At 35.5% G+C, this 21,355-nt stretch overlaps 1 protein-coding gene across 1 annotated transcript in view; it reads left to right on the forward strand.

The window, feature by feature from the left end:
• Window positions 1–2,258: 2,258 nt before the first annotated feature.
• LOC149416474 (transmembrane protease serine 9-like) overlaps window positions 2,259–21,355 on the forward strand; it is a 102,352-nt gene continuing 83,255 nt past the window's right edge. Inside the window, exon 1 of the mRNA XM_089641717.1 lies at window positions 2,259–2,549. Within this exon, the coding sequence (XP_089497843.1) occupies window positions 2,480–2,549 (70 nt within the window). The 5' untranslated portion in view covers window positions 2,259–2,479. The remainder of the gene's footprint in view (window positions 2,550–21,355) is intronic.

The raw sequence follows: 21,355 nt of genomic DNA on the forward strand, positions 1-21,355 counted from the left end.
ATGGTAGCAGAAGTCGGGAACGTCCGAGGAAGACATGGCACGACCAAGTGAATCAGATACTTGAGTCGGGCCATGTCAAGAGTCAGAAGTATTTATTAGACGATGTATGAATGTGAATAAGGCAAGAAGTGTGTGGTGTGACCGAGTTGTTTGGCGGTCCGTCCTCTCAGGTTTATATACAGGGTGTATCGGCACTAACCCGACAAACTTTAACCAGCTATTCCTTAGCACATTTGGAGTAAACAATGTTTTGGGCACTTTGCTGTCCGGTAATTTTTTTTTAATAAAAAAATTACTATTCATATTTTTACCACATGTCACCAATGTTTTATCCTTTGTCAAAGTTTTGAAACCCATCTGGCAATATTTTATTCGGGTTTTGTTGAATAATGTACTTATGTACCTACATTGGCGCGTTTTTACAATCACAACGAAATGGCACGGCACCATTCGTCTCATTTTTAACTATTATTATTTAGTGTGTATGAAAGAACGAGGACTCTTTTTGATACACTTGCTATAACAGCTGTTGAACACGAGAAACAATGCCAATGACAGTGACGGAGAGTGGATTTAAAAAAAAAAATTGCCGATACACCCAGTATTATATAAAGTTTGTCGGGTACGTGCCGATACACCCAGTATACATAAAATCGATGTTTTGTAATAAAAATCTTACATTGGAGCTTACATTGCTAACGCTGGCTAAACCTTCTGAGATACATCAAATTGTATATGTTAAAAAGGCGTAAAGCAACGCCGGGTAATTGATTGAAGATGATCCATTATCTCCTCCGCTGGAAGGTATCACTTGACCTCTGTGTGTCCCCAAGTAACAACGAACAAGATATCTGAACAAATCGAATAACAAAATAATGTATTTTCCCCGAATTGTTGGTCATAAGCCAAAATAACAAACTTCTCTGCCAAGATGCGGACTCATGGAAATAGATCAATGGGTGGGATTAGGAAATAATGTTGCCATTCTTTTCTACTAAAGTTTTTACGCTCATATTTCATACCAAACTACGAAACCGAAAAATTTCGTAGAACGGTATAAAATATTCTTTCTTTTAAATAAATTAACGTCAAAATTCCCGAAGAATTGTTTTAAAATAAATTTGTCTTCCACCCCTTAAGGGTGATATTGGCATGATAAAGTTTACATTTTCTCTTAAAATTAGTTACAATTGTTTTAAACTACAGTTACATCCAAGAAACAAACACATTTAGCGAACACGAGGTTACTCGGGGTTATCAGTGGTTTGGAGTAAAGTTTTGATTCTAGTTAACTGGGTGTAGTTTTAAAGTAGAAATAATAATCTGATCAATGATTGAAAACGTTAATTTCTTTAGGTATTCAATTGACTTCATCGTAACATGTCTTCCTCGGGCGTCCCCGATTGCTTCTACCATTCACTTCCACGTCGTAACATCTCATAACACTCTTTTGTCCACTCTCTATGCACAAACAATCTAACCATTGCATTTCGCTTACATGAACCTGATACATACGCCTCACAGATAAGTGTTTGTTTCGTGTCTTACTCTGGTGTTAGATTTAATTAATATATCATTACCCATAATATGAATATTGAAACGCATACAAACTGCTTATTGCGGTTTAAATCCAATGACTCCACCTTAGATAAGATTTCACTATATTTGTAGGTTCAAGTGACCGCTCAACTTGCCATAATATCTTATATAACATGAAATGAACACTGGTTCCAGACGGTTGGGAGCAGCAGACAAATGTTTTATTCAAGTCCGGGCCTGCACCTACATGAAATACGTCAGCGTGTCTATTATCAGTTGTGTGTTTAGTAAACACTGATTTCACTTTGGCTTTGCGACTTCATATCAGGGCAAGAAACTTTTGGCTGAAACATTTCAATTCCGCCGTTAAATTATTTTTATTATAAAGCCACTATGGAAAAAAGTTTTCTAAATCCTTATGTTGTAAAAAAACGCATCAATTTTCTCGTATTCCCCGGCGTTGCGCGGGCTTAACACGGAGCTTTGCGAAATTTATTGTAGATACGACTGTCAGCTTGGACCTTTTCTTTTTCTAGGTAGGTTAACCGGGTCGTGCCTTTTGATGCGTAGGAACTGTTTCATAGTAACTGTTTCAATACATCATGTTAACCTTTCTCTTATTGTGCTAAAAAAATCCACGCGTCCCTGTGCTGCGTAGTCAATACACATCTCAAAATAAGCAATTTAATGTCGGAAAAATATGAATATTCATAGCTAATCGCTTATATTTATTATATTTTATATCAAAAGTGATAATAATTGTAATTTGATTGCTGAAAACAAGAAAAAACCATCGGCAGATGCTAAAAAAACATGCGAAGAGTCCTTATCTATTGCAAAAACTGCTATAGTTTATCTTTCATGTGAATTCAGTGATCACATTTAGTAGCTCGCAACTCGCAACGCGTCGCGGTGTACATACGTTCTGACCCTCGTTAAAATGATATTTTTTAAAATAGTTTTGGTTTTGTGCTTCACAATCATCTTTGGGATTAAACAATTTGAAGATGGTATGTTAATTACAAAATGTATTTATCCTGTTTAATATGCGCAGATATTTTGAATCTTTACAAGGCCAAAACGCACCACATTATAATAATAATTGTGTAGCGCTTTTTAAGTGAAAAATCACCTCTAGGGCGCCTTACTATTTCATATACTACATAGGCATTACCTTATTATTATATATACAGATAATTATTATTTTTTTATTACAGCGACTATTTAAACATTGTACATATAAAATATGATGTTAAATATACGTATAATATTATGTTGTATAACCTCACTAGGGTTGTGTGGCGGACTAAAGTAATTAATTTTGTTTTATTAGATTTTTATGTCGTTTTTAATGTTTTGTTCAGAATTTTTTTCATTAATCTCTTTCAGTCAGATTTTGATTCTAGATTTTTATCATTCAAATTTTCTATTCGCTTTATATCAGGGGGAAGGATATTGTGGAGTTTCCTCGCAAAATAAATATAATTTTTTGCCCGAATTTGGATTTATGACCTGGAATATTTTTTATGTCATTGTGATTTGACCTTGTTTGATGAATACGCGGTATTGTAGAGGATTCAGTATTTTTGAATGGTTTCAATAGTATATTTGTTGTACATTTGGTACATCAAAACTATTGAAAATTTCAATCGAAGGCGTTCTTATGGGTACTTTCAGTATGGTCTTTATGATTCCTTTTAGAATTGTGTTCAGGTTATGTATATACTTAGTTACAGCAGATCCCCATCCTATAATTCCATATTCAATACGAAAATGACATAAAGCGTAATAGATTTTTTCATATCATTTTTATTTACCACATTTCTTAGATTTTTAAAGAAATATATCAGTTTTGTAAGTTTTTCCGTGATACCTTTGATATGTTTTTGCTCTCATTTTTTATATGTTATTTTTTAATTTATTTATATAGAAAAAACCAACAGATCCTTTCTCATCTATAAATAATATACTTATAAAATATATAAATAAAATCTAATGAGATATTTTCATATTAACTTCATAGTATAACAAAAAACTAAGGGTCCAGTCCCCGTGGGATAAAATATTTACAAAAATTCGGAATTTTAAATATTTGATAAATACTAAAATAAGATATTAGAACACAAATAATAAATACAAATAATATTCTCCTAATTATTTATTGTAGTACCTAATGTTATATTGTTACTATGCTCTCATTAGCAATTAAATTAAATGTGTAAACTATATTGGTACGAGATCTACCTCATTTAAATTATTACTTACTTTTCCTCTAAACAGGGTGTGAAGGGACGTATTTAATATAGTTTTTTTTACCAGTGATTCTTGACATTATTTGGAGTAAAAAATGAAAGTTTAATCTATTATTCAATCTAAGATTCAATTAGAATTTGAAAATTTGCCAAAAAATCTGAAATAGCTGCTTTACAGATTTATCTCCTCCGTAATACAAGAATGTAATATTTAACACAAGTTCGTTGCCAACGATGTGTTCTATTCATTAAACCAAACATTTCATCTATTTATTTGATTTTTGACAAATTTAGCACACTTAACCTGCAAAACACTGTCTACTTTATGATAAAACAATAGTTGCTTCACCTTTATTTACCTACAATAAAAGTGATGTAAATATGGCTTCCAACAAAGTGGCAGATCTTCTGCTGATCCGAACACAAATATAAAGTAAGTCCAACAATTGAATTGTCCACTACTTGATTCTGTCCAAGGGAGGGTGGTCCGTCTGCGCTGCCCTTTTCCTACTAAACGTTCATTAGGATTTATCAAAATACCCATCCAAACTGAATAGTTACTTTTCAAATCAAAAGGTATAGCCAATACCCATCCAAACTGAATAGTTACTTTTCAAATCAAAAGGCATAGCAAATACCCATCCAAACTGAATAGTTACTTTTCAAATCAAAAGGCATAGCCAATACCCATTCAAACTGAATAGTTACTTTTCAAATCAAAAGGCATAGCATATATCTAATACGAATAAATATGTAACGTTTTGCAATGTAGTAAACTTACTTCAAACCATTCACAACCCCAAGCAACGCCGGGTACACGTCAGCTAGTTATACAAAACCTTACTTCAAACCATTCACAACCCCAAGCAACGCCGGGTACACGTCAGCTAGTTATACAAAACCTTACTTCAAACCATTCACAACCCCAAGCAACGCCGGGTACACGTCAGCTAGTTATACAAAACCTTACTTCAAACCATTCACAACCCCAAGCAACGCCGGGTACACGTCAGCTAGTTATACAAAACCTTACTTCAAACCATTCACAACCCCAAGCAACGCCGGGTACCTACACGTCAGCTAGTTATACAAAACCTTACTTCAAACCATTCACAACCCCAAGCAACGCCGGGTACACGTCAGCTAGTTATACAAAACCTTACTTCAAACCATTCACAACCCCAAGCAACGCCGGGTACCTACACGTCAGCTAGTTATACAAAACCTTACTTCAAACCATTCACAACCCCAAGCAACGCCGGGTACACGTCAGCTAGTTATACAAAACCTTACTTCAAACCATTCACAACCCCAAGCAACGCCGGGTACACGTCAGCTAGTTATACAAAACCTTACTTCAAACCATTCACAACCCCAAGCAACGCCGGGTACCTACACGTCAGCTAGTTATACAAAACCTTACTTCAAACCATTCACAACCCCAAGCAACGCCGGGTACACGTCAGCTAGTTATACAAAACCTTACTTCAAACCATTCACAACCCCAAGCAACGCCGGGTACACGTCAGCTAGTTATACAAAACCTTACTTCAAACCATTCACAACCCCAAGCAACGCCGGGTACACGTCAGCTAGTTATACAAAACCTTACTTCAAACCATTCACAACCCCAAGCAACGCCGGGTACACGTCAGCTAGTTATACAAAACCTTACTTCAAACCATTCACAACCCCAAGCAACGCCGGGTACCTACACGTCAGCTAGTTATACAAAACCTTACTTCAAACCATTCACAACCCCAAGCAACGCCGGGTACACGTCAGCTAGTTATACAAAACCTTACTTCAAACCATTCACAACCCCAAGCAACGCCGGGTACCTACACGTCAGCTAGTTATACAAAACCTTACTTCAAACCATTCACAACCCCAAGCAACGCCGGGTACACGTCAGCTAGTTATACAAAACCTTACTTCAAACCATTCACAACCCCAAGCAACGCCGGGTACCTACACGTCAGCTAGTTATACAAAACCTTTCTTGAAACCATTCACAACCCCAAGCAACGCCGGGTACACGTCAGCTAGTTATACAAAACCTTACTTCAAACCATTCACAACCCCAAGCAACGCCGGATACACGTCAGCTAGTTATACAAAACCTTACTTCAAACCATTCACAACCCCAAGCAACGCCGGGTACACGTAAGCTAGTTATACAAAACCTTACTTCAAACCATTCACAACCCCAAGCAACGCCGGGTACCTACACGTCAGCTAGTTATACAAAACCTTACTTCAAACCATTCACAACCCCAAGCAACGCCGGGTACACGTCAGCTAGTTATACAAAACCTTACTTCAAACCATTCACAACCCCAAGCAACGCCGGGTACACGTCAGCTAGTTATACAAAACCTTACTTCAAACCATTCACAACCCCAAGCAACGCCGGGTACCTACACGTCAGCTAGTTATACAAAACCTTACTTCAAACCATTCACAACCCCAAGCAACGCCGGGTACACGTCAGCTAGTTATACAAAACCTCACTTCAAACCATTCACAACCCCAAGCAACGCCGGGTACCTACACGTCAGCTAGTTATACAAAACCTTACTTCAAACCATTCACAACCCCAAGCAACGCCGGGTACACGTCAGCTAGTTATACAAAACCTTACTTCAAACCATTCACAACCCCAAGCAACGCCGGGTACACGTCAGCTAGTTATACAAAACCTTACTTCAAACCATTCACAACCCCAAGCAACGCCGGGTACCTACACGTCAGCTAGTTATACAAAACCTTACTTCAAACCATTCACAACCCCAAGCAACGCCGGGTACACGTCAGCTAGTTATACAAAACCTTACTTCAAACCATTCACAACCCCAAGCAACGCCGGGTACCTACACGTCAGCTAGTTATACAAAACCTTACTTCAAACCATTCACAACCCCAAGCAACGCCGGGTACACGTCAGCTAGTTATACAAAACCTTACTTCAAACCATTCACAACCCCAAGCAACGCCGGGTACACGTCAGCTAGTTATACAAAACCTTACTTCAAACCATTCACAACCCCAAGCAACGCCGGGTACACGTCAGCTAGTTATACAAAACCTTACTTCAAACCATTCACAACCCCAAGCAACGCCGGGTACACGTCAGCTAGTTATACAAAACCTTACTTCAAACCATTCACAACCCCAAGCAACGCCGGGTACACGTCAGCTAGTTATACAAAACCTTACTTCAAACCATTCACAACCCCAAGCAACGCCGGGTACACGTCAGCTAGTTATACAAAACCTTACTTCAAACCATTCACAACCCCAAGCAACGCCGGGTACCTACACGTCAGCTAGTTATACAAAACCTTACTTCAAACCATTCACAACCCCAAGCAACGCCGGGTACACGTCAGCTAGTTATACAAAACCTTACTTCAAACCATTCACAACCCCAAGCAACGCCGGGTACACGTCAGCTAGTTATACAAAACCTTACTTCAAACCATTCACAACCCCAAGCAACGCCGGGTACACGTCAGCTAGTTATACAAAACCTTACTTCAAACCATTCACAACCCCAAGCAACGCCGGGTACACGTCAGCTAGTTATACAAAACCTTACTTCAAACCATTCACAACCCCAAGCAACGCCGGGTACACGTCAGCTAGTTATACAAAACCTTACTTCAAACCATTCACAACCCCAAGCAACGCCGGGTACCTACACGTCAGCTAGTTATACAAAACCTTACTTCAAACCATTCACAACCCCAAGCAACGCCGGGTACACGTCAGCTAGTTATACAAAACCTTACTTCAAACCATTCACAACCCCAAGCAACGCCGGGTACACGTCAGCTAGTTATACAAAACCTTACTTCAAACCATTCACAACCCCAAGCAACGCCGGGTACCTACACGTCAGCTAGTTATACAAAACCTTACTTCAAACCATTCACAACCCCAAGCAACGCCGGGTACACGTCAGCTAGTTATACAAAACCTTACTTCAAACCATTCACAACCCCAAGCAACGCCGGGTACACGTCAGCTAGTTATACAAAACCTTACTTCAAACCATTCACAACCCCAAGCAACGCCGGGTACCTACACGTCAGCTAGTTATACAAAACCTTACTTCAAACCATTCACAACCCCAAGCAACGCCGGGTACACGTCAGCTAGTTATACAAAACCTTACTTCAAACCATTCACAACCCCAAGCAACGCCGGGTACACGTCAGCTAGTTATACAAAACCTTACTTCAAACCATTCACAACCCCAAGCAACGCCGGGTACACGTCAGCTAGTTATACAAAACCTTACTTCAAACCATTCACAACCCCAAGCAACGCCGGGTACACGTCAGCTAGTTATACAAAACCTTACTTCAAACCATTCACAACCCCAAGCAACGCCGGGTACACGTCAGCTAGTTATACAAAACCTTACTTCAAACCATTCACAACCCCAAGCAACGCCGGGTACACGTCAGCTAGTTATACAAAACCTTACTTCAAACCATTCACAACCCCAAGCAACGCCGGGTACACGTCAGCTAGTTATACAAAACCTTACTTCAAACCATTCACAACCCCAAGCAACGCCGGGTACACGTCAGCTAGTTATACAAAACCTTACTTCAAACCATTCACAACCCCAAGCAACGCCGGGTACCTACACGTCAGCTAGTTATACAAAACCTTACTTCAAACCATTCACAACCCCAAGCAACGCCGGGTACACGTCAGCTAGTTATACAAAACCTTACTTCAAACCATTCACAACCCCAAGCAACGCCGGGTACACGTCAGCTAGTTATACAAAACCTTAATTCAAACCATTCACAACCCCAAGCAACGCCGGGTACACGTCAGCTAGTTATACAAAACCTTACTTCAAACCATTCACAACCCCAAGCAACGCCGGGTACACGTCAGCTAGTTATACAAAACCTTACTTCAAACCATTCACAACCCCAAGCAACGCCGGGTACCTACACGTCAGCTAGTTATACAAAACCTTACTTCAAACCATTCACAACCCCAAGCAACGCCGGGTACACGTCAGCTAGTTATACAAAACCTTACTTCAAACCATTCACAACCCCAAGCAACGCCGGGTACCTACACGTCAGCTAGTTATACAAAACCTTACTTCAAACCATTCACAACCCCAAGCAACGCCGGGTACACGTCAGCTAGTTATACAAAACCTTACTTCAAACCATTCACAACCCCAAGCAACGCCGGGTACCTACACGTCAGCTAGTTATACAAAACCTTACTTCAAACCATTCACAACCCCAAGCAACGCCGGGTACACGTCAGCTAGTTATACAAAACCTTACTTCAAACCATTCACAACCCCAAGCAACGCCGGGTACACGTCAGCTAGTTATACAAAACCTTACTTCAAACCATTCACAACCCCAAGCAACGCCGGGTACCTACACGTCAGCTAGTTATACAAAACCTTACTTCAAACCATTCACAACCCCAAGCAACGCCGGGTACACGTCAGCTAGTTATACAAAACCTTACTTCAAACCATTCACAACCCCAAGCAACGCCGGGTACCTACACGTCAGCTAGTTATACAAAACCTTACTTCAAACCATTCACAACCCCAAGCAACGCCGGGTACACGTCAGCTAGTTATACAAAACCTTACTTCAAACCATTCACAACCCCAAGCAACGCCGGGTACCTACACGTCAGCTAGTTATACAAAACCTTACTTCAAACCATTCACAACCCCAAGCAACGCCGGGTACACGTCAGCTAGTTATACAAAACCTTACTTCAAACCATTCACAACCCCAAGCAACGCCGGGTACCTACACGTCAGCTAGTTATACAAAACCTTACTTCAAACCATTCACAACCCCAAGCAACGCCGGGTACCTACACGTCAGCTAGTTATACAAAACCTTACTTCAAACCATTCACAACCCCAAGCAACGCCGGGTACACGTCAGCTAGTTATACAAAACCTTACTTCAAACCATTCACAACCCCAAGCAACGCCGGGTACCTACACGTCAGCTAGTTATACAAAACCTTACTTCAAACCATTCACAACCCCAAGCAACGCCGGGTACCTACACGTCAGCTAGTTATACAAAACCTTACTTCAAACCATTCACAACCCCAAGCAACGCCGGGTACCTACACGTCAGCTAGTTATACAAAACCTTACTTCAAACCATTCACAACCCCAAGCAACGCCGGGTACACGTCAGCTAGTTATACAAAACCTTACTTCAAACCATTCACAACCCCAAGCAACGCCGGGTACCTACACGTCAGCTAGTTATACAAAACCTTACTTCAAACCATTCACAACCCCAAGCAACGCCGGGTACACGTCAGCTAGTTATACAAAACCTTACTTCAAACCATTCACAACCCCAAGCAACGCCGGGTACCTACACGTCAGCTAGTTATACAAAACCTTACTTCAAACCATTCACAACCCCAAGCAACGCCGGGTACACGTCAGCTAGTTATACAAAACCTTACTTCAAACCATTCACAACCCCAAGCAACGCCGGGTACACGTCAGCTAGTTATACAAAACCTTACTTCAAACCATTCACAACCCCAAGCAACGCCGGGTACCTACACGTCAGCTAGTTATACAAAACCTTACTTCAAACCATTCACAACCCCAAGCAACGCCGGGTACCTACACGTCAGCTAGTTATACAAAACCTTACTTCAAACCATTCACAACCCCAAGCAACGCCGGGTACACGTCAGCTAGTTATACAAAACCTTACTTCAAACCATTCACAACCCCAAGCAACGCCGGGTACACGTCAGCTAGTTATACAAAACCTTACTTCAAACCATTCACAACCCCAAGCAACGCCGGGTACACGTCAGCTAGTTAAACAGTGTTTTGAAGTTGAGTAGTGAGTAGTATTGTGAAGTGGTCAGTAATATTGGTATTGTGTTCCGTATGGATTGTTTGTTTGTATCATGATGTCCTCAATACATAATACAGTCAGCTAGTTATACAGTGTTTTGAAGTTGAGTAGTGAGTAGTATTGTGAAGTGGTCAGTAATATTGGTATTGTGTTCCGTATGGATTGTTTGTTTGTATCATGATGTCCTCAATACATAATACAATTAGAGTGTCTTCGTTATAACCTAACCTTGTTGGTAAAATAACTGTTTAAATAACTATTTATGGTAAAACGAGAAGTAAGTGAAAGGGTAAAGATAATATATGAATGGTTGAAGAGGTCGAGTACTTAAATACTTTTTACAATACAATGATTTTTTTTTAATAATATATTACACATTTTACAAATTTAAGGCAAAAAATCCCCATAGACTACTTTTTAGCAGTTTGTCTAACTGGTTCTTTACATTATAAATATTATTATAGTGAGTTTACAGTTACACTTTAACAATTACATAAAACAAAACAATTAAAAAAATTATAGAATATAGCAAAAGAATATTATGAAAACATAAATAACAATTTTAAAAGTCTTTAGAATAATATATCATTGTAAGCTAATACAAATTAATTCTTACAGTAAGCCAAGTCTTCAGTAAGTTCACCAATTGTGTGTTTTGGGTACAGTTTTTAATTTCAGCAGGTAACATATTAAAACAATTGGGAATCATATACTTATTATGTATTATGTTTCATTATTTTATACTATTATGTATTTACTTATTATGTATTATAGTATTATGATTTCATTTTAGCCTGTTTATATATGAAGGGTTAATTATGTGCTGAAATGTAATTTTGTACCACAGAATTGCTCTCACTGAAAGAATTTTGAGACTGATAGAATTATGGAATATAATGCCTTTCTTTGTATAAATTATTTTCAGCTAATAATTTAACCAATGAACACGGATTGAACATGGTCGATATTAGTTTTACAGGAAAATCCCCAAGCTGTTATTCCATACCTTATAACAGATTCAGCTAGAGATAAATAAATTATTCCAAGCTTGCAGATTGGAATAATTCCATTTTTAGTTTTTACAATCTGCTTATAATTGATCTTAGTCGTGCACAAACTTTGTTTATTTGTATTTCCCATTTGAAAAAACAATCAATATTGACACCTAAATAAACACATTCTTTAACTAGTTCCATTGTGAGCTTTTTTAAATTTTGACAGGAAACTCAACTTTATCAAGCATATAGAAATAATAACCAATAAAGCTTTGAAAATTTTGGGATTTATTTTAAGGGTATCTAGTGATTTCAATAATGTAAATACTGTAAAAACATTATAATATGTCACTAGTAAGGAGTCATGTAGAATACAATTCCACGGTTTTTTCCCCAAATTATGAGGTTCATTCACATGCGATTGAAAGAATCCAAAATACATTTTTAAGATATGTAAATTTTAAAATGGGCATTCCTAGAGAATGCCTAATTTACGATAATGTTAATTAAATTTAATAAAATTATCCGATCGTAGAATCATTTCCGATTTAACCTGTTTGTATAAAATCATTAATTCAATGTTTGATACCCCTGATTTATTGTATGTAATCTCTTTTCATACTCCAAGCAGTTCAGTTACAAGACAGTACCTACCATATTATTGTAGCAATTCTATATCAACGTCCCAATATCACACTCCTATGCGACGGATTCAACAGCTAGGAAACAAATACTCCGATGTTCTTGATATATTTAGTACATCACTTTTATTATACACACGTTAACGGTATTTTGTCGACTGAAAGAAAAAAAATATTTTGGATTTTTTATTTTTATATTTTGTACCTACACACTGTGTGGATTAAATTCAACTATATTTTTTATTTATATATGTGTTTTAAACAGTCATTTCCTGCACTATTTACTAGTATAATTTTTAAAATATTGTTATATGTGTATGTAAAAGCCTTAATAGGCGTAATAATAAATAAATACAAATTTTCGCTTGTACACATTGCAGGAATACCATCGTGTAATCAATCTGAGGTTTATGTATTTATTTCTGGTGTAATATATACCTTAACATTAGGGAATCTTATGTGTTACAATTTAGTTTTTTTGGCATTTATGATTAAGCCAGTCATGAGACCATTTTAAGAGTTCAATGTAGTATTTTTGTAAAAGGTCTATACAAGTTTGCAAATCAGTGCTAGAAATAACTAACGCATTATCATCCACATATTTACAAAGTGCTTTACATGTCTAAAAATGTGTTTAATAAAAGAAACATGCATAATATACATAATTGGACCTAATATGGAACCTTGAGGAACGCCGGCAAAAAACTTTTTTTTTGCTTAAAGAGTTTAAGAGTTTTAATTTCATGCATCGGTTCTTTAAGTAATTTTCAAAAAGTTTTAGTGGTTTTCCTATTATTCCTATAATTTCTAGTATTTTAAGTAATTTACCATGATCAATAGTATCAAAGGCTTTAGAGTAATCTATAAATAAGACAAATTTATGTTTTTTACAGTTTAATTCATTATTTATCATTAGACATCGGATTATATGCACTAACAAAGTGCCAAAATATGCATGCAAATATGCACTAAAAAAGGCCGAAATATGCACTAAAAACTCTTGATTTGCCCAAAATATGCACAATGCAAAATCAAAAAACCATTTAAATTTTTTATTTTAATTAAAGACCGTACAAATACAGCGAAATATTCTTAAAATTATGCGTAGTTTTTGTGACAATATACAACAAAGTATTTTTCCAAATTTTCGAGCTCAAATCTGTGACGTCTGCCACCCAGTATTAATTTGTACGCCGAAAACGACCTCTCTACGTCAACTGACGTCATTGGATAAAATTTAAAATTTGGCGCCATTTCTGTAGATATATGTTTAGGCAGGGTATGACCTGTGCCGTTGATGTAGGCATTAATGTTCTTCATATCTTCAAGACTCGGGTTTTAAGCAAAATAGAGTCTAACTTCTTACGAATCTTTTCTGACATTGAATTAGGAAGGGCGTTGGCGAGTTCGATCATTGTTTCCAGTATTTCTATTGCTTTAATTAGAGGAAGGTTTTTTGTTTCAAATTTTTTTATGGTATCTGGTAACTTGTGGAAATGTGTTGAGATGAGGGCGATATTCTGTTTAATGGATGCGTCTTCAAATGCTAGCTTGCTTGAATGAATTACAATGGCCTCAGAACTGTAAAATTGCCCAACTACTTGTTTTACGGCCTCAAAATTTTCAGCATAGAATAATACTGCCTTTAGCCAAGTACCCCATCGAGTAATTATGGGTTCTGGCGGCAATGCTAGATTTGGCAATTCCTCTTTATAAGACTGCACACGCGACGGTGCTTTTAAAAACACTTTTTTTGTAGAGGAAATTAATTTATTAACATTCCCATACTCTTGCCGTATCTCTTCTGCAAGGCGATGAAACCCGTGAGCTAAGCAGGTAATGTGTAGTAAATTTGGATAAAAAGTTTGCAAGGCTTGGCCAGCTTTCACCATGTATGGCGCAGCATCAGAAACAAACATGCAGATTTTTTCATCCACAGAACAATCGGGAAACAAAGATCTTATGGAATCATTTATGAAACGAGCAACAGTTGAATGATTTGTTTTTTCTAGGATTTTACAGGCAACCAAGTCACCTAGCTCCCTATACGTAAATGATACCTCTCGCTATTAAACGAAGTATGCACGATTTGGGAAAAAAGGCTGAAATATGCATTAACGTCGTAATTAGAGAGTTATATGCATTTGCATATGCAAATATGCAAATGCATATAATCCGATGTCTATTTATCATGTTGGCAAATTTTTGAAGCAGAAATTCTGTACTCTTCTGAAACCGTATTGATTAATATCTATTATTACATATTATAGCTGTGACGTACTAGATGTACGCCAATTATACGTTAAAACACTACTAAACTACATTTTCGACGAAAAAATAAATTTCAACATACACAAAATAACACTAACAGACCAGTAAGACAGTAAATTCAAGCTTTGGACAAAGACACTACCAATACCATGCTATAAAAGCTTTCAACAGTGTAAAACTTGAAATTAAAATTAACGAAAATAAAAATAAATTCACACACAAAATTACAAAATGGATTAAAGAACAAAAAGACAATATTACCAAAATATCATACTATAAAATTAAAATAAAACCTACACGTAACACACAAAGACCAATATAAACACACATCACTCACAAACACACAAGATTATATTTTTAAATGTATTATTTTCTCTTTAAATGTATTATGTAGATTATATTTTCATATAATAAAATGAAGGCCTCAGCACGGGCAAGCCACCCAGTGAGGCCAACATTACTGGAAAACTTTGAAATGTTAAAAATATTGTACCAAATAATAATAATAATAATAATAAATTATTTATTTCTTATTTATAGGATTTAAAAAAATATATATTTGAGGACCCCAGTAACCAAGGTAAACAACAATATTTGACATTCATTTGAAAAAAAAAACATTTTAAAGGTATATTTTTATGTTGACGTTTTTCTGGAACATAATATATCATAGATTTGTAATGTTGAAAGGTAGTTGAATTGGAAATTATAGATTTGTTATGTCGAAAGGTAGTTTGATTAGAATATTTAATTTGGTCATATTGAAAATTATTTGTTGATTTGGTTACTGGAATGTAGCAGTAACGATACAATCATCTCCTAGTTGTTTTGCAAAATGACAACAATGTCATTTGCAACCAACGTAGATGAACAGGGGATTATTATGTCATCTATACAGATGAACATGGATAGTCTAAGACCCCAAAAAACAGGTATTCCTAGACAGCGTATGAAATGGACGAACGATGTCAATATGTTCATTGTTCGTTCATATTTTTATGTAACCAAACTAGAAACAGATATGTTGTTATATAGGAAAAAAAAAAGTGGGTGTGTCAAGCCTACGCAAGACAGAAGTGAAACTTCTAGTATTCCTCTCTCTCTATTTTCATTTCATCAAAAATTAAATGAATTAATTAAATGAACTACAACTATAAATGTAAATGTAAACGCAACACAAAACGCGAACACAACTTATCACAGCGGGAGCACGCTGCTAACTGATTCACTGGCCGTGGTGGGCGTGGCCGCGCAAGTGCGCTACCGGCCGACCTGCTAAACCGAACTCGTATCTCGCTCGTAACTCAAAGCAAAACGTTCGTGAGCGGCTCCCCCACCTCAACAAGCGCATATGGTGAGAGAGGGACAGTGAACGGTGAGCGGTGGTGGGGGTACCCGCATTTTCGTGTCGATCCTGACTCGGTTTTACTCCGTCCCCGAATTACGCGCCTAAAGAAGTTTCACTTCAATAATATTCACTTTTCTCACAAAATTATCCGATTGCCCAGGTAAACGAACAAAGATTAGCAGACCAAAAGCGAGCAATTTTCAAAAATAATTTAATTCCTGTAGTCACATTAGAACAGATTAAAAGAGAAGTAGCAGATAGATTGCAAATGGGAAATAATTTAGAACAAATTAACACAAGTAATGTCATATCAGATACATTTAATGTAGATAGTTTGGATAATATTCTAGTCGAAATGTCCAATGAAATTACAGTAGATTCAAATAACTTAGACGTTATTTATAATCTTAGGGAAATCAACATTGCAAATTTAAACTTTGTTGATGATAATGTAATAGAATTATCTAACTTACTTCATAATAATATAAACAGATATATAGATATTTTTTTTATTTATTGTTTTTGTGTTTAGTTCGTAGAACTCCATTTAATTTTTTATAAATTTAATTTAGATTAAATTTGATAATAGTATTATTTAGTTCTGCAAGTGTGTTAGTTTTAAAACTAAAACACTTGCAGAACTTAATAATACTATTATCAAATTTAATCTAAATTAAATTTATAAAAAATTAAATTTATAAAAAAAAAAAAAAAAGATATATAGATGTAGAACCAACAGTTAGACCAAAATTACCAAAATTGAATACGTCAGAGAAATTATCTAAATTAATTTTTTAATTAAATAACATAATTTTACCGAAAATAATTTTTGACGAAATTAGTTTTTTAGATCTTCATACAATAGTATATGCTAGTGCTGTTACTGTTTGTAATAAGTTAGGAATCAAATTATCATCCTCTGATGATAGATCATATAGTTATAGTAAACCAGAATGGCAGATCAGATTAGAAAATGATGTAGTATTTTTAAGAAGTAACATAGCTAGAGTAATAGAACATAAAAATGGGAATAGAAGTAGGAAAATTTTGAGACATGTAGATGAAATTGGGAGAAAATTTGGTTATAACATAGATAGTCATAATAATGAAAATATAATCAATGATTTATTGGATTTATTAAAACAAAAATTAGGCGTAAAAGCTAGTAGATTAAAAATATATAATTATACGTATAATAAAAAAAATAATAACAGATTATTCCAGAAAAATGAAAAAATATTTTATTCCAAACTTGACGATAAACAAAATATTATTTCGAATAATAATATTCCGTTGGCATCTGAATAAGATATGCGCAATTTTTGGACTAAAATTTGGAGTAAAGATATAAAACATAACGAATCAAGTCCCTGGATAGAAAATGAAGAACTCAATTTTTCAGGCATTGAACAAATGAGTTTTTCTAATATATCGGTTGAATTGTTAACCAAAATTATTAAAAATACTCATAATTGGAAAGCCACGGGTTGCGATTGGATACATAATTTTTGGTACAAACGTCTAACTACTTTACATCCTCTTTTGGCAAAAAATCTTTCAAAATTTGTCAGTCAACCACAAAATTTTCCAAATTTTCTAACTAAAGGCATTACTTATATGTTGTCCAAAAGCGAAAATATTAATAATCCCTCTCAGTACAGACCCATTACATGTTTACCGACAATATACAAAATTTTAACATCTTGCTTGACAGATTTAATATATACTCATTTAGATGAAAAAAATATTTTATCTGAACAACAAAAAGGTTGTCGCAGAAAACATATGGGATGTAAAGAACAATAAGTTATTGATTCTGTATTTCTAAAACAGATTCAAACTCGAAAACGTAATTTACATACTTGCTATATAGACTACCAAAAGGCTTTCGATAGTGTCCCGCACTCGTGGCTGATCAAAGTATTAAATACATATAAAATTAACCCCATTATTATTAGCTTTTTGGAAAATATTATGTCCTTTTGGAATACCAATTTACTTATCAATTTAAAAGGTAAGAAAATAGTAATACCGGGCATTTCAATTAAAAGAGGAATTTTTCAAGGAGACTCATTGAGTCCTCTTTGGTTTTGCTTAGCATTGAATCCTCTATCTAAAATGTTAATTAAAAGCAAGTTTGGAATAAAAGTTTAGGGTAGTACAAGGGAGAGTAGTAAAATTTCGCATTTATTATATATGGAGGACATAAAATTATTTTCGAATTCTGAACAAAATTTAGAGAAAATGATCGAGGTAGTTAAAAACTTTTCAGATGATATCAAAATGACTTTTGGTTTAGATAAATGTAGAACGATCCATATAGAGAAAGGCAAAATTGTAGATAGGGACGAGAGTATATTTAGAAATTTCCAAATTACTAGTATGAAAAGGGATGAGGTTTATAAGTATTTAGAATACCCACAATCAAATAGATTAGACCATACTAGTATTAAAAATGATATTACGATTAAATTTCAAACTAGGATCAGGAAAATTTTAAAATGCAATCTATCTGCTAAAATTTTTGTAAAAGCAATAAATACTTGGGCAATACCTCTATTAACGTACTCATTTGGCATAATTAAATGGTCTAATACAGATTTAGAAAACTTAGAAAGATTAATTAGAACTACGCTAACAAATTTTGATTGCCATCATCCAAATTCAGCTATAGAACGAGTTAATTTACCTAGAAATTTAGGAGGTAGAGGTATAGTCAAAATAACTTCTTTGAAACATAATCAGGTAGAAATGCTAAGAACTTTTTTTCCATTGGAAAGCTCATAGCTCAGAAATGCACAAAATAATTTGCAAGGCAGATAGAAATATTACACCTTTAAATTTATACGATGAGAATGCCAACATTTTTATAAATCCCAACCAGGAATTATTAGATTCCTGGTCAAATAAAATTTTACACGCAAAACACTTCAATTATCTCAACTAAACGTATGTTGACAAATTTTCGTCAAACAAATGGTTGAGTATTGGAGAGTTGAGAAATAGAAGGATTTATGCATGCTATTCAGGATAGAGTCATTAATACTAAAAATTATAGATAGCATATAATCAAAGATACAAATCAAATTGATGATTTGTGTAGAAAATGTTTGGCTTTTCCGGAAACTATAGAACATATTATATCGGGATGTTCTATATTAGCACCGTACGAACCAAATTCATTTTTAGAAAACGAATTTTATAAAATATATTATGATAAAACTATACTAACAGACCGAGCGATTAGTCATAATAGACCCGATATAGTTTTACATGACAAAATTAAAAAAAATAACTTATATCATTGATGTCGCTATACCAAATTCCTGTAATATTCAAAAATCTGTCAGCGAAAAAATAAGAAAATACACAGATTTAGGAAATGAAATAAAAAGAATTTGGCATTTTGAATACATGTAGGATAACAAAAGATTTTTTTAATATTTATGTTGAGGGATCAGTAGGATTTATAGGCCCTGTTAGAAGTTCTACCGAGCCGAACCCTCTGATATGAAAATATCTAGAGACGGTGAATTTTTTTTCCCATTTGATATCTGGTGAGTTGACGTGTTGTTGTTCTTGTATTGTTTTGTATTTATTTTACTTATATAATGCATTTACATAGTGTTAATTGACTAGCTGATCATTTGTGGAAAAGTGAGTGGAAGGGTTTAGTTTTTCCTATGGGGAAGATTTAACCCGGACAATAAAATCGGAAGGTAAAAAATAATTAGAAAAATCTTCTAAATATTTGTTTAATTTTAATTTGAATATATTTTTCAAGATTTTTTCCTAGTGATGGTAAGATACTAATTGGTCTGTAGTTACCACAGACATAAGAATATATAGACTAGAAATTAAAGATGAGGGGTAAAATCAACTGTTGAAGAACGAAGGGGGTAAAGCTGACTGTGATTCGTCAATAAATCAATCTGACAGTATATAGGCATCTCGCATTATAATATCACCATTTACTTCTTTCAAGTAAAATCTGCTTTTGAATGAATAGACATTTTTACATGGGAGCGCAAATTACTCGCCACGTTATGAACTAATTTGCGAAGTCCAAATTTGGCAAAAAAAAAACTTCTATTTTCAGAGTCGAATATTTTGTTTACGTATTTAGTTAAGACACTTTTATAAGTGTTCATAATTTACTTCCCAGTAACAACGATGCGCACACTTGAGAATCGCTACATTCGACCAATGTTGGCTCGATGTGAAAGTATATGTTTCTACAACTGATTCATATTATACGACGTGAATAAGCTTAAAATGATGCTTACATATGGAATGTAATACGACAATTGGGTTTATTCTCTTTTTCACATCTATTTTTACAAGTTTTCATATCACAAGCCACTATTTTGCCGTTTTCATAAAATGCCTCGACCATAGCTCGACGCTAGTTCGAACAAGAATGATGACGTCACATTCTCAATATTCACGGGAAGCCATACGCGAGCCCAGCCGGCTCCAATAGAACCGGTATGGGGAGTGGGGAATAATACGCTTTTAATCACTTAGGGCAGGTTTACTAATATTCATATGTCTTTGGTAGTTACCCAATACAGTTTGGTCACCTACCTTAAATATAGGTCTTATAATACTACATTTTAAGTCATCGGGAATTTTTGCTTAAAATAAGATTCTATTTATAAAATGGGTTATAATTGGAACTAAGATTGAAATATGTTTTTTAATATCTTTCATCCTGACATTATCAATTCCTGGAGAAGAACTCTTTATTTGTCTAACAATACTTTCTATATCCGCAGCTGTTGCCCTCGGTGCTTTGAGGCATCTTTTCTGGTTCAAATTCAATTGTCTTATGGTTGCACTTATTTATTATTTGTTAACACTTTCAAAGAAATAATCAACAAAATCATTAGTCACACTAATCACATTAATCACACACAAACTCCAACGGCTCGGAGGGCTTTGAAGCAGAGAATGGACGGTTATCTCGAGAGTATTTCATCCTGGGGTAAAAATAATCTCGTCGAATTTAATGTTTCAAAGACCCAATCCTGTCTGATTACGTCTAAAAGGGATCCAAATGATAATCTAGTCTCCTTCAACGGAAGCAATCTTCCGAACAGGCCTTCCATTGATATGCTTGGTGTAACTATAAGTGACCAGCTCAGGTATGGGGGCTCCATCGAAGCCAGAGTAAAGTTGGCCTCTCAGAAGCTGGGCGTACTGTACAGGGCCCGCAGATACTTTAATAGTACACAACTGCTGACCCTGTACAAATCGCAAGTGCGACCTACTGTCGAATTTGGCAGCCATCTCTGGTCCGGAGCCCCAAAATATCTGAAAAAAACCTTTGACTCTGCAAAAACGGGCGGTCCGTTTGATAGATTCCCCAATCTTAACAGACGGACTGCAATTT

Source organism: Hesperophylax consimilis, chromosome 17 (assembly GCF_061612785.1).
Source record: "Hesperophylax consimilis isolate HC1 chromosome 17, BYU_Hcon_1.0, whole genome shotgun sequence".
NCBI classification, from domain to species: domain Eukaryota; kingdom Metazoa; phylum Arthropoda; class Insecta; order Trichoptera; family Limnephilidae; genus Hesperophylax; species Hesperophylax consimilis.